Source organism: Vombatus ursinus, unplaced genomic scaffold, assembly GCF_900497805.2.
Source record: "Vombatus ursinus unplaced genomic scaffold, bare-nosed wombat genome assembly UNPS02011700.1, whole genome shotgun sequence".
Taxonomy (NCBI): domain Eukaryota; kingdom Metazoa; phylum Chordata; class Mammalia; order Diprotodontia; family Vombatidae; genus Vombatus; species Vombatus ursinus.
Window position 1 is genome coordinate 5,358,607 of NW_020951478.1, and position 23,434 is coordinate 5,382,040.

Genomic DNA, 23,434 nt, shown 5'->3' on the forward strand with positions numbered 1-23,434 from the left:
CATGTGGCCCTCTAGGTCCTCAAGTGGGGCCCTTTGACTGAATCCAAACTTCACAGAACAAATCTCCTTAATAAAAGAATTTGTTCTGTAGAACTTGGACTCCTTCAACAGGCTGCACCGGAAGACCTAGATGGTTCAAGGCTGCAGGTTCCCCTGGTATGGTGGTCCTGGTATGGTGGCCACTCTTGGTCCTAATCCCAATAATGGTCAGCATAGAAGCTTTAACCTATTCTGCTTTTCTGACCTGAGGTGATTTGTCTCTCCATAGGCAGCTGGACTTATTTGTGAATACCTGATTGGCTTTGGCACTACTACAACTCAGAGTTTCCAAGCTCAAGTGATCCACGGGGCCTCAGCCACCCCAGCAGAAGGGGCCACATGCAATTATATGATCATGTCCAGTGAGGTATGAAATCTTGAGAATTTACCCTGCCTTCTTTTTGGATGATAACCCAACCACAGCACTTTAAAATGTGATTCTTGGAATGTGGAAAATAGACTAAGTATTCAGGGGGAAAACTTGGTCACAGAAGTCACCAAAAATTGGTTTAAAAAACCTCAAGAGTTCTCTATCTTGCCACAGTCAAAAGGATAAAAAGACCACTGTTACTTACTATCTATCAAGGGATGGTTAAATTCACTAATAATGTTGAATTTCTAAGGGATAGTAATAGTTTAAAAAAAAAACCCAACTAATTACTTTTCATGGCCGTTTTCCTAGAAGGCCTATCCTTTGTTTTAAAAGCCCACCTGTGAAGGAGTTTCTACTCCCTGAAATTTGGAGCTAGAAGCTGTATCTGTTCTTCTCTTTCCAAAATATTCCAGGCTCTCCTTCAGAAAAAAAAAAAAGAAAAATTCAAATGGGTCTCAACCAGGTACCAAATAGTTCTCAATTGTTTCTTTTACTTAGTTTCCTCATCAAAACACACTTAAGGTTTCTTTTCCTTTTCTTTTCTTTTCTTTTTTACTTAAGATTTCTCCTGGAACTAATGACACCTCTGTTACACTAGTCAATGTTGTTTGGGCTGAGGCTATCCAAATTTGGAGTTCCAGAATGCATATGTTTGATGGGGCCTACTAAACCCTTATCTTTCTTCTTACTTTCTCAGTCTCATTTATATTTCTGTAAATGTCACAATAAGAATCTTAGGAGCACAGTTAATTTGGGGGGTGAGTAGCAATAGCTCTGGTTTACATAATACCTGTAAGGATGCCTATAGATCTTTATAGATTTAATTTTTTTTTTATTTAATGAGTTTTAATGTCATCTTTTGTGCTATAAAGGAGATGAGCTGTTATCTTCATTTTACTGGAGAGGGGGGAAGTACTAATGTGTCTAAAATTCAACAAATAAGTAGCAGAATTTAGAATATAACCCACAAATCCTGGCAGCTGGAGAGAGGCATTGGTCGCTCGAAAGACAAATCTCATTCAAAAACCTTAGAATCATAGGCATAAAGGTAGGCAGCAGGGCATATATTTACTGAGAGCTCGCCTCAGCGTCAGTCAAATGTGACAGCAAGGTTGTACCATAATGCACAAAGCACTGGGCTTGGAGGTAGGAAGAACTACATTCAGATTTGGCCTCAGACACTTACTCAGTCACTTAACTTTTGTTTCTTTCTGTTTCCTCATCTGGAAATAAGAACAGTAGTAACACTTACCTTTTAGGGTTGTGATGAAGATAAAATGAAGTGATTTCGTCATCAGCTGCCAGGACATATGATTTATAATCTAAATCCTGCTATTTATTTGTTGAATTTAGACACATTAGAATGTCCCCCTCTCCAGTGAAATAAGGATAATGGTTCATCTACCTCCAAAGATTAAAAGATGACATTAAGACTAATATAAAATACTTAGCACAGTGCCTGGCATATAGTTGGCACTATTTAAATGATAGCAATGATGGTGTGGGTTCAAGACCTGCCCATGGCCCATATTAGCCATGTGACCCTGGACAAGTCTCCATGTCCTTAGGCAAATCTTTAAGACTATAAATTGCAGAGCAGGTACCAATTTTCATTGGTTGATAGAATTTTTCACTAGGAAATCCTTGTACCAATGAAATTATAGGTCTGGTTTAAAATTTAAAAAAGGGTCTTAAGAGTTGAAAGGTATCTTAGACATCATATATTCAATTTCCCACCCAAGTACTATAACTCAAATAATAATTTTAGTAGCATCTAATCTCTCTCAATGGTTTTTCAGTCCTGGTAAACTCTATTGAAACAATCAGCACAACAATATAGTACTTATTAATATATTTCATACCTTTGCAGTCTTAAAATGATCACTAGCAATAAGCCAAATACAGATCATAGTTCCAGTTCTACCTAGAAAAGAAATTAATTAGGTGACCATTGATCAATAGATAGGAGTGTTTTCAATCTCACTATTATCAGCCACTTACAAAGATTATAACCTGTGTTTGTTATCTTTCAACCTAAAAATACATATCCAAGACAACATGCTTCAGAAATAATCAAACATGTCACAGACTTGAGCTTGTGTCCAGCCTGCAGGCTTCTAACTCATCATTTCTCCCTACAACAATAAGAAGAAGAACCACAATAGGATTTGTATAGCATTTTAAGGTTTGTAAGGCACTTTAGAAATATTATCTCATTTGATGCTCTCAACAACCCTGGGACACAGATGCTATCATTATCTCCTCTTTACAGAGATGGAAACTGAGGTAGACAGCAGTTCAGTGACCTGCCCAGGGTCACACAGATAGTAAGTATCTGAGGCTGGGTTTGAACCCAGGTCTTCCTCACTCCAGGTCCAGTGCTTTAGCTCTCTTCTGTGCCACTTAACTGCCTCAGCTAATATTTTATAATATTTTTCCCTGCCCTAAGTCTTTGTTAAATCTCTGTCATTCTTAAGGTCACGTATTTCTTCTGCTGGAAATTATCTACCCTACTTTGTACTCCTTCTATGCTTTTATTATAAAGAGTGTCCCAAAGGTCTCAGTGCACTTTTAAGCTTTAATAACTTTTAATCTTTAAGTTAATAGGCTTTAATAACTTTAAGCCTTTATATTGTTAAAGCCTAAAACTGCACTGAGACCTTTGGGACACCCTGTATTTCAATTTCTATTACAGTCATTTGTGTTCTTGTCTTATCTTTCCTACTATTGTAAGCTCCTGGAGCAAAGAGGCCATTTCTTATTCATTTTTCTATGAAGCCTATTGTGTGTTTCACTGGCAATGTGTTTCAATGGACACCGCTGAATATTTGTTTGTTGAATTGAAATGAACCTACTTGGTCAGATATAGTTTGATTCTACAATATACTCAAAAAGGGGTTGTTGGGAAAAAGGAAAAGCACTTTTCTGTTTGGTCTCATAGATGCTTCTTATCTACAGCTAAAGAGCTCTATGATATCATGCTTGGCACCCAGCTTAAGTAGCTGACAGTCGAAGTTCCATCTCAAGTATCATCCTATAAAAAATATCTGTGAAGAGTTATTCAAAATCCTTTAAGAAATGGAATGGAGAGAGAATATGCCCTCCTCATGTACCACATGCCAAAGTTATCCTTGTTCCAGCATGATAGACACGTGGTTTCCATGTTTCATCTAAGTACAATATGTTACCATTGAATGACATTTTGAGTTCTAGGAAAGTCTAAATCTTCACTGACTATATTTAAACCAGGGGAATAAAAAGACCCAAATCTCAAAACCTCTTATTAAATGCCTGTTATATATAACAGGAGATTCAAACAATAGCTCCTTCTTTAAGGACCTCGCTTTCTAGTTCCCCAAACTAGCCTATCATGTGAAAAGTGAAGCAATAAAATACTTAAATGGCATATGTGCACTTGCTGTATGATCTTCCCAGAAAATATGGAGATTCAAAAGAGAAAGAGGTCACTTTAGGCCAGTGTGGCCAGGAAGGACTTTACTTGGTCTTCCAAGATAGAGTCTGAGTCATGTAGGATTTGAATGGATGTGTCATAGGAAACGTGGGAAATGGAGTTGAGAGTTATTGCCATGTCAACAATAGAGGATAGAGAGGACTGGGCTTGTGATTTCATTAATGTGGGGAGTTCCCTTTGCCAGTGCAGATCAGAACCTTCTCTGTAACTTAGAGTCCAAGAGAGCTACTTAGAGCTGTTGTTGCTTGTCCTTCATTTTCGAAGAGGATTAGTGACATCACAGGGTGATGTCCTGAGTTGCATATGAATTGAATTTAAATGAGGCAGTCATCAGCCTCACTCTCTCTTCCAGAGTCATTGAAGTCCAGTGGCAAGACAAAAAGTCAGGACTACTGGTGATGGCCTGGGATGCAGCGGATGACCTTGGTGTCTGCTTTAGCCACCTTCATGGCCCTTGGAACGTACTGAGAGCACCGAGGAGGCAAAAGACTTGCCCAATGTCTCACAGTCAATATGTGTCAGAGGTGAGTTGAACACAGGTTCTCCTGGCTTTGAGGCCAGACCTCTATCCATTATGATGTGCTTCCTCCCTGTTGTCTGTGATTTAAAAAAAAAAAATGTTTCTATCAGTCTGTAAGACCTCCATGTTCACACACAAAATTTCTCAGATATATTTCAAACACACTAGCCAACTTAGAGCATTCTTGTTATGTTCCCTCTGGAATAGAAAGTGTCTAATTTTCAAATATGAGGACACATATAGGCTTCTTTTACCTAATTCCCACCTTGCTCATTGGAGATCCATCTGACTAGGAAAAAGAACTAAAGATGCATTTCATGTCTTAATCAGAATAAGGAGAAGGGGCTGCAGGAGCATAGTTTTTCCTTGGTCTGAATTCATAACTCTACATGAAGAGACTATGGCATGGAAATTCCCTTGAAGCCTCTTTTTCTTTCAATTGAAGATCAGTATAACTAAAGAAGTTGAATCTAAGAGCCAGAAAACAATATTACCTTTGCCTCCCATACAGTGAACTACTATGATATTATTTGGGTCCTTTTCCATCCATTCAAATACACTGTCCACAAATCTCATCACGTCACTGGTTAAAAGCAAATGATTTGTAGTTGAATATAAGTATTATTTTGGAAAATCGAGACCACCCTCCTCCTCCCCAGTATTCTCCCTCCCTCAGTAAACTTGGAATACAACCTACATTAGGGTGGGAACATTGTGATCATCAATAGGGAATCTTTCTACCCTGTTATGGAAGTATGAATGGTTATAGCTTCTCTCACCTAAAACAGATAACGGAAGTCAAATTTATACATCAAACTTACATATTAAGTTTACATCAAAATTTTGTTTTTTAAATTTTATGCTCAAAATTTATTTTGGGAAGTTGCATTTTAGAAATGGTGCTAGCAGAAGATGATTAAGAAGACTACATTTGAGTAATATTAGTAGTAATAACAATACTTTGCCACTCTCTTCAAATACTAGTGCTCTTCTATTCCAAGAAGCTCAAAGTACTGTGTGTGGGTTACAATGGACCATAGGCTTTCAGGGCCCTTTCCAGCCTTGACATTAGCAGACATGTAAAAATGGCAGTTCACTTAGCCCACCTAAGAATTTACTCACATAGGGAACTCTATCCAAGAATAGTTGCACCTTGCCTGAAGGAAGGTTTGAAACTTTAGGAACATGAGAATAGTAGTAGCATTAGTGGCCCAATTATGCCCTGAGGTCATAACTCTGACATGTAAAACTTCAGCAAATGGCTCATGGTACAGTGCCCACCAGGACCCATGACAGAGATAAATGCAGAGGTAAATTTCAAGGGATAGGAGCAAGAAAAATATATTCATCTATCTGAGTTCTCAGAAAAAAAAGTACAAAGGTGGTCCCAAGCCTAATTCTCACCTATGTATCCTTGCATCAGAATCACCATGGAGATGGGGATTTCTCTGCCCCTCCATCCCCCCTATGGTCCCCCCTTTCCACACATCCCTGTTCCATGACATCAGTGGGTAGTTGGTTTTGAGAAAACATCTCCATCTGGGATATGTGAGAAAGAGTTTATGTCTCTATGGTGATTCTGATGCAGGCATACATAGGCTTCACCTAAAAAAAGTTCAAGAAAGATCATTCCCTATCATTAAGGAGGCAGAGAGGAGTAGAAAGGGAGCTGAGTTGCAAGTCAGGAGACCTGGATTCTAGTCCTAGATCTCTGTGTCACTTTGGGCAAGTCACTTTATTCCTCTGGGCCTCAGTCTCCCTAACAGTTAAAACTGATGTGTAGCATTTAATGATTTTTAGAGTTTCCTCCAGCTTTAACGGTTTGCAAGTTTTTAAGCAAGATAATTTTTCTTATATCCCTTGTATTCTTTCCTTTTTATAACATTTTGATTCAACACTGACCTTCTGTCTTAAAAAAAAAAAAAGCCAGGCCCAACAGAACAGAAGGCCTTTAAAACTTAAAATGGGAGTGAAGGCAAGATCCTTCAGAAATAGTCAGTGGAAGAAAATGAAATTATAATGAGGAAGGAAGGAATAAGCATTTCTGAAGTACTAACTGTATGATAGTTACTATGCTAAGTGCTTAACAAATATTCTCTCATTTAATCCTCATAAGAACCCTGGGAGGCAGGTGCTATATTTATCCTCATTTTGCAGTAGAAGAAATTGAGACGGACAGTGGTCAAGTGACTTGCCCAGGGTCACACAACTACTAAGTATCTGAAATTGATTTTGGACTCAGATCTTCCTGTTTCCTGGTCCAGCATTTGATCCACTACTCTTTCTACCAGCCTCACATGAGACTATAGCCTCCTAGAAGGCATTGACTTCAGTCAACAAGCAGTCAATGAGTTTATTAGTTAAACTCCTATTTTGTGCCAGGCACAAAATTTTGTGCTAAGTGCTTAGATTCAAAGCAGAATAATGAAACAGATAATTCATACATACTGCACAAATTGTAGATCTTGTAGTGGCCTGGGTGTTTCATATCTAGGAATTTCACAACTTCCTAAAACATATACAAATATGTATATTTTCACATGCATATACATAATAAAATGTAGAACACTTGCTAACTTCAAAATGAATAGCTGATTATTAAATGATTAACATAATGATTATACTGATTCTCACTTAGTAATTTTTAATAATAACAGGTATTTACATGAGACTTTGATTTTACATGCCTGATATGATTCGATCCTCACAATAACCTCATGAAGTAGGCACCTCGGGACTTACCTTCATTTTGCAGATAAGGAAACAAAGGCTCAGCCAAGTTGAATGACTTGCCCATGCTGGTAGCACAGCTAATACATGTCACAGGTAGGTTTCCTTACTTTAAGTGCAGCACTCTGGACAGTTTCTCAAAAGAAAGTATAGAGAACAAGAGTGCGTCCTCACATTCACCACATACCAAATCCCTCTGACAGGGAATAAGTCACCTATGATGGTTGTTATAATTTTAGCTTGCCACTTTGGCTAGGAGAGAGGCGCTCATTTGACCTTGCAAGCATAGTCAGTAAGTCATCTTTCTTATGCAAATTGTCCCTGCTCTTATTTTAATTGATCAATCCATTCAGATTGATCTTTGACCAGCTATACTCTCATATGCTTGGTTGATGTATCAAAATGACATTAAAAAAATACAGTGTAGGGGCAGCTAGGTGGGGCAGTAGTGGCCCTGGAGTCGGAAGGACCTGAGTTCAAATCTAGCCTCAGACACATGATACTAGCTGTGTGACCCTGGGCAAGTCATTTAGCCCTGTTTGCCTCAGTTCTTCATCTGTAAAATGAACTGGAGAAAGAAATGGCAGACCATTCCAGTATCTTTGCCAAGAAAACCCCAAATGGGGTCATGAAGAGTCAGAAACAACTGAAAAGGACTGAACAACAGCCGGTCTTGTTCCCACTGAATATTTGCATGAAAGACTAGGGGTTAATTTTTAAGAATTCTGTAACCAGAGCTTGGCACAGTATCTGGCATATAGTAGGTGTTTAAGAAATATTTATAGACCAACTGCAACTTTTTCCTTCGATGTTTTAATATTCTATGGAGAAAGCATGAAAATACCCTCTAAAGAACCCCTTAGAAATGTTATGTTTTAATATCAGAGTCAGAAGGGCAGGCTCTGAAATCCTTCAATGAAAACCCACATCCCTTCCTTCAGGGAGATGAGAGGAAGGAAGAACAAAAGAAAAGATGGTGGCTGTAGGACATGGTATGGAGGAGCCAGAGAGTCCAGTCCTAGAGCCTTAATGACAGAAAAGTAGGCATAACTGAGTCACAATAGGTCAGGAATACGATCACTTGATGGAATAGAGAAGAAAAGCAAAGGGAGAAGGGAAGAAAACTTAAAATTTACACAGGTGAAATTTGCAGAGGTGCCCCAGAAATGACCAAAAAGAAATGAATAGGAGAAGGGGTGCTGGAGGTAAGGAAGGAAGGGGAGTTCATTTTGGTGGTACCAGTGAAGAGATGATTCTCAGAGATAGCATAAGCTGGCCTACAATAAATCAAGGACTGTCTATATTGATATCTCCCTTGAAATGTAAAATTGCAACAGACTCATTAGTCTATTTCCAATGAAAAATATAAAATGAGTTACCGATTAAATAATGTTCTTTTACCTTAATGGGGTTTCTATAGAGTGACCGACTTCCAGATGATGGGAAGGACATGGCAATAACATTATCTGAAAGTAAAAAGCTATTACTCCTAGTAAGAAATCATTAAAATTATGAAATAAGATTTTACAAATACATATATATGCATATTTAATATGTATTTACATTCAGACCACTTATGTTTAGAAGCCCCTTTTCTAATAGAAAGTTTCTTTCAGGGAATTAAGAGTGACAGAATAGAAACAAATCAACACTGGGACCAGATGTGGATTGAGATTTGGACAAATTTGTGGAATAAAATGATCATTTAGCTCCATGAGTTTCAAGGGCCATCTAGTTCTAATTGAATTCCCTAGTTGAGGCTAGTTGAAAAAGGATTTGTATCTGCTTTTATCAGCAGTCACCTTGGGAGGGGAAGGGGCTCTGACTAATATTTCATGTCTGGTGCCCCAAGGACTTTTGGAAGACCAAATCAGAGCTTGGCCTCTATAATGGTTTTGGTAACTTTCCTTAAGCCATCTGAGATTGTCTCCAGCTTATCCTGTATGTACTTGTTTGTCCATATTATCTCCCCCATTTCGTTGTGAGCTCCTTGAGGAAAGGGACTGGGTTTTTTGCCTTTCTTTGTTTTCCTAGCATATAGCACATGCTTAATAAATGCTTTTTGACATGACTTCCACTGATCCAGGAACTTCACAAAACAGTGACCAAAATGCCTGGGAAATCCTCAAACTGATGAAGTCTTTCTGGAGTCCCTGGACCTGATCAGACTTTTACAGACCCCATTCTAGACTGGACTATTCTTAATCCAAATTTAGGAAATTTGACAGAGAGTAGAGCAGCTTTGAAAATGCTGTCAATTAAACATCCGCTCAACTTGCTTTAATGAAACCAAACCCTATAAGTAAGGTAAATCTCAGAAGAGATGTGATAGATGATTAATTGGACCCCTATTTTATTCCAATCAGTATGAATCAGTTTGATATGATTCCATAGGGGTGGTGAGTATAAGTTTTGATAGTGGGCCTCAAAGCAATGAACTGCAGATTGTAAGTTCTCTTTCTAAATCATAGTAAGCTAACTAGAGGACCTCTACCCTTGTTTTTCCTTGTTATGGTAGCCAACCCCAGTGTGGCAAAGGTGACTCAATTACATGGAAAGTCCTCTAGCTATTTTTATTACCCTTTCATCCCTTGTCATCCCTCTATTGCCCAACATGGGAAGATGACCATGAACACATAAACAATAAGTGACTCTGGTTGTCTGCCTGCGGCTTGCCTTTCTACCATCCCATAAGTGTGCTCATAGGGTTGGTGGGATCTCCTGAAAGGTGAAGATAGGTCTATTAAGGTCTGTTCACTAGCCTGTTTGTTAACCAGTGGAATTTTGTATTTTGTGTAGACCTTCCTAGAAGGTCAAGGGCAAAGTCTACCCATATTGCCCTGGTATCAAGCACTATAAAACTAAGGCCCTGGAGGAAGAGGGCATCTGAGATCATAAGGAAGATCTGAGGTCCACTTCATTAGAGGGGACCATGGACCCTTTAATAATGTGCCATTGGCTCAGAACTTTGCCTCAGAGGTTTTTCTTTCAGATTAGGTAATTATAATCCCCACAGAGAGTAGGAAGAAAAGTTTACAAAACATGTTTGATAATCAAATATCTTCTGATTGAGAGATAATAAAAATAATAACATTGATTCTCCCTTTCCACTTTAACACTACCACCTTTCTCTCACTTTTGTATATGTATGTATTCTCTCACCCCCTTCCATTCTATATTTGCCAGAGCAGAAGAGAAACTCAGTAAGAACTAAGAAAGGTTTTCTGAATGCAAAATATTTTAAAAAAGCAATCTGGTTTGGATTAAACCAAGGCAAAATATAAACTGAATTATTGACAAGGGAAAAAAATTTTTAAGTTAGTACACGCAAACCAACAAGCCATTGTAGATGTAATTTTATCAAGCTGCACAAACTAGTAACGTAAGTGAGGTCCAGGTCAAATCCATCTTTCCTATAACGTCTTTTGTTTTCTGAAACCTTGAAGAGAAAAATGACAGATTCGTTAAATATATGCCAACCTAAAATATTACCTAGATATCTGTCATCCTTGCCAGTACCTCCCAGAACAGGAGGCAGCTATGGATAGAGTACTAAGCCTGGAGTTAGGAAGAACTGAATTCAAATTAAGCCTCATGTACTTAATGGCTGTGTGACTTTGACCAAGTCACTTAACTTTTGTTTGCCTCAGTTTCCTCAGCTATAAAACAGGGACAACAGCCCCTGTCTCCCAGGGTTATCGTGAAGCTCGAATGAGATATTTGTGAAGGGCTTAACAGTGTCTCGCTCATAGCAGGCACTATGTATATGGCCTAGCTAGAATAACAGATATACTTTAAAATCCAAAAGAGGGTTTATCTACTTACCAACTTTCTAGCTGCTTTTTCAATCTTTTTTTTCGAATTGGACAGCTGAAATACTTTTATCAGAATAAAAAGTCTTACATATTTAAGGAGTAATGTCAACCTAACAATGAACACAAAAGAAACAATTTTGCTTGAGAACTTGCAGTTACTGGCCAGAAAGAGTCAAAGGCTGAAGTTCATTTTTTACTTAATCTGCTTGCACCCAGGGGGACTCAGGAAGCCTCCTTCAGATGGGAGAGTTACTGGACCTAGGCATTGTTTTTCTGGAAATTTCACAGTTCCCAGCATATAGTTATCAGTGACCTCATTAACTCCAAAGCCATCTTAAGCCAATAGAAGTTGAAGTTGAAATGTCCAGATTATGGCATAATATTAGACCAAAGACCTCAGTTCCTTTTCCAGTTTTGGCATTTAATAGCTATGTGACCTTCAGAAACTCATTTAACTTCTATCAACTTCAATTTCTTTCTCTGTAAAATATTGGGGTGGGGGGGAAATCATACTTGCCCTCCATAAGTCACACAGTTATTGTGAGCATCAAATGATATCATTTGTCAACCATTAGTAATAATAACAATGCAGTATGCAAGTCAGGGACATACGAGTTGGGGATGTTAGAATTGAAGCTTGACGTGCCTTGATTACCAGAAATGGAATGTTGTGAACAGTAAACAGTCAGTCAACAAACATTTATTAAGTGCTTGGTATGTGCCAGGCACTGTGCTAAGCACTAGGAATAATTATTATTTTTAACCCTTAGATTTGCTTTATTTACTGGTCCATTTTTCTACAACAAATACGTCTGAAATCATCTATAATAATTTTTTTTTTTACCACATTTCCAAAGGAAAGGGATTATTTCTGCCCCCAATACAGCTCCTCACAGAGTACTTCTACAGCACTGGGAATATTTATAAAAAACAGAAAGGACCGTCTCTGCCCTCAATGAGTTTGCATTCTAATGGGGGAAGACAATACATAAAATGGAGCTGGAAAGCAGGGGAAAAGGGGGTAGGGGGAATCACAAAATCTCAAGAGTTGGAAGGGACCTCAGCAACATCCCTGACAAATGAGTACCCAGGATCTGCTTGAAGATTTCTAGTCAGTCGGTCAACAAACGTTATTGAGCTCTCACTATGTGCTGAATGCTAAGGATACAGAGAAAAGAGAGGAAGGGCTCACATTCCTTGAGACAATATACAAATAACTACGTGTATACACCATATTTACAGTGAAAATAGAAGGTAGTCAGAGAGGGACAGAATTGAGGGAGGCGGAGGAAACACCATATAAAGATCTACTATAGGAGGTAGGGTTTGAGCCAGGAGGGGGGGAAAGCAGTCCAGGAATGGAGGTCAGCCAATGTAAGTGCATGGAGTTGGGAGATGGTGGGAGAGTCAAGTGTGAGAAGCAGGAGGCCCAAGTAGCTGAATTAAAGAGTTAATGGAAGGATATAAGGTATACTCTTGAAGGGAAGACCAGAAAGACAGGAAGGGGCCAAGCTGTAAAGGATTTTAAATGGCAAATCAAAGGTTTTATATTTCAGCCAAAAAGAAATAGGGAGCCACTGGAGTTTATTAAATTGGGGTAGGGAGTGACGTAGTCAGACCTATAATTAAAGAAAACAACTTTGGCAGCTGAGTGGAAATTGGACCAGAATGGGGAAAGACTTGAGTCAGGGAGACCAACCAGGTTATTACTGTAGTCCAGGTGTGAGGTAATGCGCAGCAGTATGGCAGCTGTGTGAGTGAAGAGAAGGGGGTCTATACAAGAAATGTGGAAAAAGGAATGATAAGATTTGACTATTGATTGGATATGTTGGGTGAGGGCAAATGTGAAGATGAGGATAACACAGAGGATATAAGAGGGTGGTGCTAACCTCAGTAACAAATTCCCTGAGAAGTAGGAACTATTTTCATCCCCATTTTATAGATGAAGAAACTAAGGAAGACAGAGGTTAAATGACTTGCTTAAAGTCACACATCTAGGAAGGAGTGTCTGAGGCTGGATTTGAACTCAAGTCTTGGTCCAGCACTCCATCTACTGTGACACCTAGCTGCTTATATATACCCGGATCTCTATATCACTAGAAAGATCTCAGGAGCAAGAAAATGATCTTCCAAAGAAAGTCAATATACAGTGATACTCAGTAACTTCAATGCACAGTTTGACATAAGAGAGAGAGAGAGAAAAGTATGTTGGAAAATACAGTTCAGTGTTAAGAAACAGATTGTTTGTAAATTACTATGATTACTTGTAAATTACTGTGAAACTATCCACCTGTCATGAATACTTTCTTCAAGAAGAAAGTTGGAGGGTACTGAATATAGTGAACATTTTTTAAAAAATGAGATTAACTGCAACTTAGCATACAGTCAATGATTAATTGCATATGAAAATTATTTCAGAATCAGCTATCTATAAGCAGACCATCAGTTTATGAAAGCAAAAATAAAAATCAAGATCAAATTAGAATAAGGGGTGAAGAAAAAAGGAAATGATATATGCAATTGCAGTAGTTCTAATATAACCTAGGCAAGCAAGCTATGACACCAAAAATTGAGAATTAGTCCTAATAACATTTCCTATAGAAGTTTAGCTGATGTAAAGCAGTTGTCACAATAAGAAGGCCAAAAGAACCCAGAAACTGCTTCAACTAGTGGCAATTTTTTTTTTTTTTTTTTTTTTGCCAAATGGAGAGACTTTGCAGCCAGAGACAACATGGTTTAGAACATAAATCCATTTGCAAAATGTTTAGGAGAAAGATACTAAGATATTGTTAATGTCATCACTTCACAAAAGAGCACAGAGTAGCAGAGGAAACTGAGTCTCTAGAAAGCCTCACTTAGACCCAGCTAAGATGAATCTCTCTGAAAACATTGTATCATATACTTCAGTGAATTCTAGCAGGATGTAGACTTAAATGTTAAAGAGAACTATTAAAAATATGAAGAAATGGAATGATGAATTTCTTTCAATTGTGTGAAGATGATTTTTTTCTACTCAAAAATAGAAGGAATCATTAGGGGTTAAGATAGATGCATCTGATTTATTAAAATTTTAAAAATTATACAAGTAAAATAATTTTTTAACAAAGAAAAATGACATATTAGGAAAAACATTACTCAAGAGAACGTTTTATTTTTGTATTTGTATCACCAGTATGTATATAGTGTCTGGCATGCAGTAGGTGATTAATAAATCCTTACTGAATTGAGTATTTTCTGAAACAATGTAGATCGTTATCTCCTTGTGTCTGCCCATCCTTTGTAACTTTTGTTTATGTGCTTCTGTCAGTTTGCCATAGGAGATCCACCCAATGTTCTAGGGGAGCTTCTTTTGACATAACGATGATACCAGTGGAATACGGTTGTCCATCAGATATTTCTTGCTTTTGCTACAAGATTAACCCACTTTTTTTTATAAGTTTCTTTGATGACATCCTTTATCTTCCTTCTCCTGCATGATTCCTTGTCTCTGCTGGGATGCAGGTGGCTCATGCCCACAATGTAACTCACCATTGCCTTTTGGGTGATCATCCTAAATTCTTTGGTGGACGTAGTGTTCTCACCACTAATCACCATAAAACTAACCCATATGAAAATTGGTTTTTAAAAGATGGACCTTCATTTTCAGGGAAAAACATATGTCAATAAAATAATTTCACAATTTCCCCAAAATAATGTGGTTCACTTTCTTACTCTTGTTTAACTCCTATCCCAGATAGTTATCTATTTGTAGTGTCTTTCTAATATATACTAATTGATTAGTAGGTTGTCTAACCAACTATATATGCCAGTCTGGAGAATAGATATTCTTTATCCACTTAATTTTTCCCTTGTGGATGGTCAATGTAAAGTCTCATTTACAAATCTGTACAATGTTTTGAGGCTAACTGAAATCAGCACAATATCCTCCACAGAGTCTAGAAGATGTCAGCACCAATTGGGAATCCCTCTTTGATTTGGATTCTGCACTGGGTCTCTTCTATAACAGCAATAAACATCTTTGGTGAGCGCATCTCACTATTTATTCTTTACTTGTTAATAATCAAGGAGCATGGGAGTTGGGAAGGGCTTCAAACAAGGATATCTTTGTTGTTATATCTTTCCAAGAATCTTTATAATTTTGACATACACACAGAGCACATATTGGTAGAGGAGGGACTTTGAGACACTGATTTATTATTTAAAAAAATAGAATCCTTTTTTAGAGTCCACAATGAAAACATAGCTATCTCTACTTTGTTCAGTCCATTGTATGCTAGTAAAGATATGATCTGCTTTGGAATTGTGGTTTCCCAAGGCTTCTTGTTCCTTTTAAACACTCTCATCAAGGATGTCCTCAATCTAAATATATTATAGATGATTCTCATAAAAAATTTTTATATAAAAGTTTAATCATAAAGTCTTAGATCTCAAGCCAAAAGGTCCCTCTAAGGCCAGCTAGCTCAACTTCCTCATTGTAGAATGAGGTTTGTAACTGAGAGAAATGATTATTAATAAACAACAATTTGGAGAGATTCAGATTTCCTTCTTTTTCTTTTATCCTCATTTCAAGACCTCAGTCTCTGAGGGTTGAGCTAAACTTTATTTCTAACCAAACCCCACCCGGTGGGGCAGCTATTGTGTTCTACTCAGGTTTGGGTGGGAATAAATTCTTTGCTAGATTGCCCAAAGCTCTTGCTAACTTAAAAGTAAATGACTTAATCAAAGTTCAAGTCCAGCCCCTCATTGTAATATTCGTTCTCTCATTAATTGTTAACAAATCAGAGTTGATTGCCACCCGGGGGAACACTCCTCTTCCAAAAAGGCATATAAACTGTGAGTCCACCACCATGATTGTCTTTGGTCTAAGAGAGAGACAGACAAATGACCATCCCTTTACTAAAATGCTGGCATTATTAATAAAATGATTAAATTACCCACTTGAACCTTTTTAAATACCACATAACTGTTGTGAGTCATGGACTCTTTTTAGTAATCTGTTGAAGTCTATGGACCCCTTCTTAGAATGATGTTTTATAAAATTAATAATTGAAACAAATGCTAAATTTTAAAGGTGGATAAAAATAGACAATTTTTTTCCTATCTAATGTCAAGGAAACCTTGAAATCTATCCATGTAACCCTTTGGGAGGGGGTTACCCAAGGCTAAGATCCCTTGTTTTTGAGATAAGGAAATTGAGGTCCAAGAAGATTAAGAAGTATGCCTAGGGTTACATGGGTGGGAAGCAAAGTCATCTGGGCAGTATCAAAGGATTAAAACAGAAAGAAGAAAACAAATGGAAGAAAAGTGAAACAGTTCCATATAAAATTTTATAACATGCTCTTTTTGCCATCAACACATCCGGGCATCAGAGTTCCCATGTATTTCCAGATGAAGTGGAAATTGTACTAAAAAATTTTTAAAAATGAGAAAAACAATCAGACTGGACCAAATAGACATAGTTTAGGTCTATTCAGGAAGTAACATAATTTTGAGGCTAGGGAAGGCTAGATTTTCTGAAAAAAAAGGCATCTGAAGGTGAAAAAGCTAACAAAAGCATGTAAAAAAAATCTCACACTTTACAATTACCCCTAAAAAGGCAATTGAAAGAATTTCAGTAACTATATGTGTAATATAGAATATATTTTAATATTATGTTAAATATATTATACATATTTTATCTATATAAGGAGCACATAAATATAAGTAATTATTACATAGTAATTTTCTTTTTCTTTGACATTTTGGAAAAATTCATTTGCAAACAAATGCAACTGGCATTTTCCATTTTAAAAAGCCAGTTTATTAATGACTTTTCTAATTTCTCCTCTGTTATACTGTTCAAGTTATTGTTCGGTCAATTTGTGTTTTATATTTTAGGGATGTTAATCAATTTTTTAAAATTTCTGAAGCATTTATCTGAAAGTGTTTTTCAAAGTATTTTCTATTTTAAAGTATTTTTTGGCATAAATCTGCACATAGCAAACTTTGATATTTTTCTTAATTTGTATTGTATTTGTTGCAACAGTCCCTACATCACTTCTGATTTTAGTAACTTGAATTCTCTCTCCATTAAAATATTAAATTGGTTGCTTATTAATTGCATTAGTTTTTTTTGTTTTTTTTTAGGCAATTGGGGTTAAGTGACTTGCCCATGGTCACACAGCTAGTATGTGTCAAGCGTTTGGTCTGAGGCTGGATTTGAACTCAGGTCCTCCTGACTTCAGGGCCGGTGCTCTATCCACTGTGCCATCTAGCTGCTCCTGCATTAGTTTTTTTTAAATAGCCATTGGTTTTTATCAAACCAATTATTTTTATTCATTTTATTAATTTCTCCTCTGATGACAATTTCCTTTTTCTTCTTTCCTTTGGTATATTATTTTGTTTACTTTATAATTTTTAAAAAATGGAACCACTGCTTATTTTTTCTCTCTTTTTAATATTGTATAGGTATTCAGTACTATAAATTTGCCTCTGTGTGATATTTTGGTCACACCCCATAAATTCTTATATATTGCATTTTTTGATGTTATCTTTGGGATATTCTGTGTAACAGTTACTTCAATTTTTCTTTTACCCAGACATTTTTAAGTCATTTTCTAAATTTCATAATAGTAATGATAATAGTGCTTTGGTATTGTTGTAAATGTAGTACTCTATGATCCTATTAGTGTTCCAATTTTCCTACATCTTTTCCAACATTTATCATTTTCCTGTTTTGTCATGTTAGCCAATCTGATATAGGTGTGATGTGGAATCTCAGAGTTGTTTTGATTTGCATTTCTCTAATCAATAGTGATTTAGTGCATTTTTTCATATGACTATAGATAGCTTTAATTTCTTCTGCTGAAAACTGCATGTTCATATCCTTTGACCATTTATCAATTAGGGGATGACTTGTATTCTTATAACTTTGACTCAGTTCTCTATATATTTTAGAAATGAGGCCTTTATCAGAGTCACTGTTTGTAAAAATTGTTTCCCAGCTTTCTGCTTTCCTTCTTATCTTAGTTGCATTGGCTTTGTTTGTGCAAAAACTTTTCAATTTAATGTAATCAAAATCATCCATTTTGCATGTCATAATGTTCTCTATTTCTTGTTTGGTCATATGATTTTTATTGCATCATGATCTAAAAAGGATGCATTTAGTATTTCTGCCTTTCTGCATTGTATTGAGGGGTTTTTATGCCCTAGTACATGGTCAATTTTTGTGTAGGTGCCATGTACCACCAAGAAAAAAGTATATTCCTTTCTATCCCCATTCAATTTTCTCCAGAGGTCAATCATATCGAACTTGTCTAAAATTCTATTCATCTCTTTAATTTCTTTTCTGTTTATTTTGTGGTTAGCTTTATCTAGTTCTGAGAGGGGGATGTCCCCCACTAGTATAGTTTTGTTCTCTATTTCTCCCTCTAACTGCCTTAACTTCTCCTCTAAGAATTTGGATGCTAAACCACTTGGTGCATATATATTTAGTAATGACATTAATTCATGGTCTATGGTACCTTTCTGTAGGATGTAGTTTCATTCTTTATTAGATCTCTTCTTGCTTTCGCTTTATCTGAGATTAGGATTGCTATCCCTGCTTTTTTTGGGGGGGGGGGAAGCTAGGCAATGGGGTTAAGTGACTTGCCCAAGATCATACAGTTAGCAAGTGTTAAGTGTCTGCGGCCAGATTTGAACTCAGGTCCTCTTGACTCCAGGGAGGCGCTCTATCCACTGCGCCACCTAGCTGGCCCTATCCCTGCTTTTTTTTTTAACTTAAGCTGAAGCATGATATATTCTGCTCCAGCCTTTTACCTTTACTCTAGGTGTATCATTCTGCTTCAAATGTGTTTCTTGTAAACAACATATTGTAGGATTATGGTTCTTAATCCACTCTGCTATCTTCTGTTTTATATTCACAGTTATGATTAAAGTTATGATTACTATCTGTGTATTTCTCTCTATCCTATCTTCCCCCATCCTCCGTTTATGCTTTTCTCTCTCCTTTCTCCCTTTCCCTCCTTACTAGAGTTGTGTTTTCAACCACTGCCTCCCTCAGTCTGTCCTCCTTTCTATCAGCCCCCTCCCCTTTTCTTCCCCTTTACCCTTACTACTTCTTTTTTTAATTTTAATTTTTTATTTTTAGGCAATTGGGGTTAAGTGGCTTGCCCAGGGTCACAAAGCTAGTAAGTGTCAAGTGTTTGGTCTGAGGTTGGATATGAACTCAGGTCTTCTTGACTTCAGGGCCAGTGCTCTATCCACTGCGCCACCTAGCTGCCATTACCCTTACTATTTCTTCCCTCTCTTCTATCTACCCTTTTCTTTCCCCTTTCCCCTCCTACTTCTTATCAGGTAAATTAGATTTCTATACCCAACTGATTATGTTACTCCCTCTTTGAGCCAAGTCTGATCAACATAAGGTTCAAACAATGCTCATCTCCCTCCTTTCTTTCACTCTACTGTAATATGTCTTGTGCTTCTTCATGTGATGTAATTTACCCTTGTCTGCCTCTTCCTTTCCTCTTCTCTCAGAACAATCCCCTTTCACCACTTAATTAGATTTTTTATCATCACATCAAAGTCAACGTTATACCCATTCACTCTGTCTTGGTATACCCCGTTTAAATGTTGTAATAATGATACAGTTCTCAAGAGTTACAAGTGTTATCTTCCCTTGTAGGGATGTAAACAGTTTACCTTATTAATAACATGGTTTCTTTTTCTTTCCTGTTTACCTTTTTAAGCCTCTCTTGAGTCTTGTATTTGAAGATCAAATTTTCTGTTGAGCTCTGGTCTTTTCATCATAAAGGTTTGAAAATCCCCTATTTCATTGAATGTCTATCTCCTCCCCTGAAAGATTATGCTGAATTTTGCTGGGTAGTTGATCCTTGGTTGTAATCCAAGCTCCTTTGCCTAATGGAATATTGTATTCCATGCCCTCCAATCTTTTAATGTAGAAGCTGCAAAGTCCTATGTAATCTTGACTGTGGTGTATATTATTTTCTTTCTGGCTGCTTGTAGTATTTTCTCTTTGACCTGGTAATTTTGGAATTTGGCTACAATATTCCTTGGTGTTTTCAGTTTGGGATCTCTTTCAGGAGGCAATCAGTGGATTCTTTCAATGGTTAATTTACCCTCTGGTTCTAGGATCTCAGGGCAGTTTTCTTTGATGATTTCCTGAAGGATATTGTCCAGGCTCTTTTTTTTTTATCATGGTTTTCAGGTAGAACAATAATTTTTAAATTGTCTCTCCTGGATCTATCTTCCAGGTCAGTTGTTTTACCAATGAGATATTTTATGTTTTCTTCTATTTTTTCATTATTTTGTTTCTGTTTACTTGACTCTTGATATCTCATGGAGTCATTAGCTTCCACTTGCCAAATTCTAATTTTTAATGAATTGTTTTCTTCTATCATATTTTATACCTCCTTTTCCACTTGGCCCATTTTACTTTTTAAGGAGTTCTTCTCTTCAGTGAGTTTTTGTGCCTCCTTTTCTATTTGGCCAATTCTACTTTTTGAGGACTTGTTTTCTACAGTCAATTTTTGTCCTTCTTTTTCCAAGCTATTAACTCTCTCTTGCATACCTCTCATTTCTTTTCCCATTTTTTCCTCTACCTCTCTTATTGAACTGTTAAAATCCTTCTTGAGCTCTTCTAAGAAGGATTTTTGGGCTTGAGACCAGTTCATATTCCCCTTTGAGGTTTCAGATGTGTGTGTATTGACAATGTCATCCTCTTCTGAATTTGTGCCTTGGTCTTCCCTGTCCCCAGAATAAGTCTTTGTCCATTTCTGCTTTTTGTTCATGGTTTTGCCTATTTCCCAGCTTTTAAAATTGAGCTTTCCTGCTGGAGTGCAAGAGACACTGACCCAAGCTTCTTGTGTTGGGAGCCCAAAACCTGGTCACTGGCTTTGTGTGCTGGAACCTCAATTGCTGGCAGCTGGTGAATGTAGGGGTCTGGCAGCTTACCTGATGCTGAGCTGGGGTCAACGATACTGGAACTCTCAGGATGGGAGTGGGGAGTCTGGCCCCTGGAGGATACCTGATCACCCAGGCTTTTTTAAAGCACTTGAATGTTTGTCTGATGGAGGATGTCTGTCAGCCTGGAGCTTTGCCTTCTGGAGTTGTGCTTCCCAGAGTTGTGCTGAGGCACCAGGAGATTTGGCTGTTGGAGAACACCATCACACATGGTCATTTCCAAGCTGGTGTCTACAGGTTCCCCTGCCTGTGCTGAGGCACTAAGGGAGCAGGGGGAGGGGTTCTGGTGTTGTCACCTACCTGTTCCACTACCCTGGGACTCAGGATCTCCCCTTGGTTTGCTGAGGTGTGGCTTGCCACTGGCTTGCTGGGATGCCTCCCATCCTGTACTGCTCCCCCTCCTCCAGAATGAGAGGGGCCTTTCCTGTTAATCCCTGAGCTTCCTGGGCTGCAAGACTGCTATGCCCTGTCTTCTGCTGGCTTAGTTGTTTTCTGAACTTTCAGAGGTCAGTAAGGGAGGGTGAGAGTGACTTACTTCTTACTCCACCATCTTGGCTCCCAGAAGTCCAGAAGGTAGAATTTTTAAAAGAGAGTTAAGCAGCTCTGTCTTCACGTATTATTTTCATTATACCATTGTTCCATCCACCATAAGCAAAAGTCTTACCTCTTCTTTATAAACTTTTCTTTCCTCAGTATAAAAAAATGCTTTTTTGAGTATCTTAACTATCCTCACCAACTTCAGCTCCTTCATCTCTGACATTGTTCTTACAAGACAGTACCATGCTTTTGTATTCATCCACCTTTAACTGCTCTTGCTTCCATCTTCTTTATAAGCTCTTTCAAAAAAATCTAAAAAATTAAAAATTAAAAAAATCTAATTTGGTTGATGAGTGCTCTGTGAATTTTTTTAGATAATTTCTCTTTTTCCTCTTCATTGAAATAATTTCTTTTTTTTGTCTTCAGAAACTTATTCTTAAGACCTAAGCTTAATAGCCTTCCTAGTCTGACTTTCCCAGAAATTCTTTTTTAAAAATTTAAAAAAAATTTTTCCCCAGAAGTTCTTAACCTGGAATCAGTGGTCTGCCAAGAGGTCTGAGCATAGATGTGAGGGGGTCAGTGAACTTGGATGGGGGAAAAAATATTCATTCAGTCAATTAGCATTTATTAAGTGTTTACTATGTACCTGACAACATGGTAAGTGCTATAGATACAAAGAAAGACACAAGATAGCTCCTGTCTTTGAGGAGCTTCCAATCTAATAGGAGAGCACATACAAATAACTATGTACAAACAAACCATATTCAAAATAAATAGGAAACACTCAACAGAAGAAAGGCATTAGAATTAAGAGGGGTTGAAAAAAACTTCCTATAGGAAGTGGAATTTAAATTGGGACTTGAAGTCAAGTCAGGTAAGCCAGGAGGTAGAGAGGAAGAGGAAGATGGGGGCCAGCTAGAGAAAATTCCCAGAGCCAAGAGATAGAATGTCTTGGTCAAGGAATGACTGAGAGATCAGTGTCACTGACTTGATCAAAAAGTACCTGGTGGGTTTGGGGTGGAATAAAGTGTAAGAAAACTAGAAAGGTGGTGGTATGGAGGCAAGGCTATGAAAGGCTTTGAATGCCAAATAGAAGATTTTATATTTAATCCTGGAGGTGATAAGGAGTCACTGGCAAATATCCCTGCCTTTAAGAACCTTATATTCTATAGGAGGAGATAATGTAGGGGTGTCTGTGTGTGTGTGTGTGTGTACACATATATAAACACACATATACATATTAACAGCTTCCCTCATATACATCTATGCACACATATGTATATGCATATATACCTAAATACACACATATGTGGGTATATATATAAAATAAATTCAAGGTAACTTTTTTGAAGGAAGGCCCTAGAAAATGGAGGATCAGGAAAGAATTCATATAGAAGGTGGTATAAGCTGAGTTTTTAAGGAAATTGGAAATTCTATAAGGGGGTATAGTCAGAACAAGGATAATAAGATGAAAAAGGGAGTGTCATGTATGAGGAATAAGAAGACCAATTAGGTCAGACTGTTGAATGAATGAAGGGTGGTAATGTAAACTAAGGCTGGAAAGGCAGGTTAGGGGTATGTTGTGAAGGGACTTAAATGTCAAACACAGTTTATATTTGATCTGATAGTTAATAAAGAATCATTGGACTTTACAGAGGAGTGACATGGTCAGATTTGTACTTTAGGAAAATCATGATGGCAGCTGGGTGGAAGATGTTTTAGAAAGAGGGGAGACAGAAGGCAGTTTAGCAGAAATTAGGCTTAGATTATCATCATATCATAAATTCAAAATAGATATGCAACCTGAATCTTAAAGATCACACCATAAAAAACTCAGAAGAGAAACATGTTGTATATATTTCATAGCTATGTGTAGAAGATGAATTCTTAAACAAGGGATAGGGACAATTTCAAGAAATAAAATATGGGATTTTGATACATGAAATTGAAATGTTTTTGCAAAAGCAAAATTGTTGTCTCTAGGATAA

General features: G+C 37.4%; 1 protein-coding gene across 1 annotated transcript in view; it reads right to left on the reverse strand.

The window, feature by feature from the left end:
- Nucleotides 1-23,434, reverse strand: part of LOC114039223 (phosphatidylinositol 3,4,5-trisphosphate 3-phosphatase TPTE2-like) — a 61,044-nt gene that overhangs the window by 29,601 nt on the left and 8,009 nt on the right. Inside the window, exons 5-12 of the mRNA XM_027856912.1 lie at nucleotides 10,960-11,059; nucleotides 10,510-10,573; nucleotides 8,536-8,600; nucleotides 6,853-6,913; nucleotides 5,102-5,183; nucleotides 4,899-4,987; nucleotides 2,275-2,336; nucleotides 751-831 (exon numbers count right to left, since the gene is read on the reverse strand). Coding sequence (XP_027712713.1) covers nucleotides 751-831; nucleotides 2,275-2,336; nucleotides 4,899-4,987; nucleotides 5,102-5,183; nucleotides 6,853-6,913; nucleotides 8,536-8,600; nucleotides 10,510-10,573; nucleotides 10,960-11,059 — 604 coding nt within the window. The remainder of the gene's footprint in view (nucleotides 1-750; nucleotides 832-2,274; nucleotides 2,337-4,898; nucleotides 4,988-5,101; nucleotides 5,184-6,852; nucleotides 6,914-8,535; nucleotides 8,601-10,509; nucleotides 10,574-10,959; nucleotides 11,060-23,434) is intronic.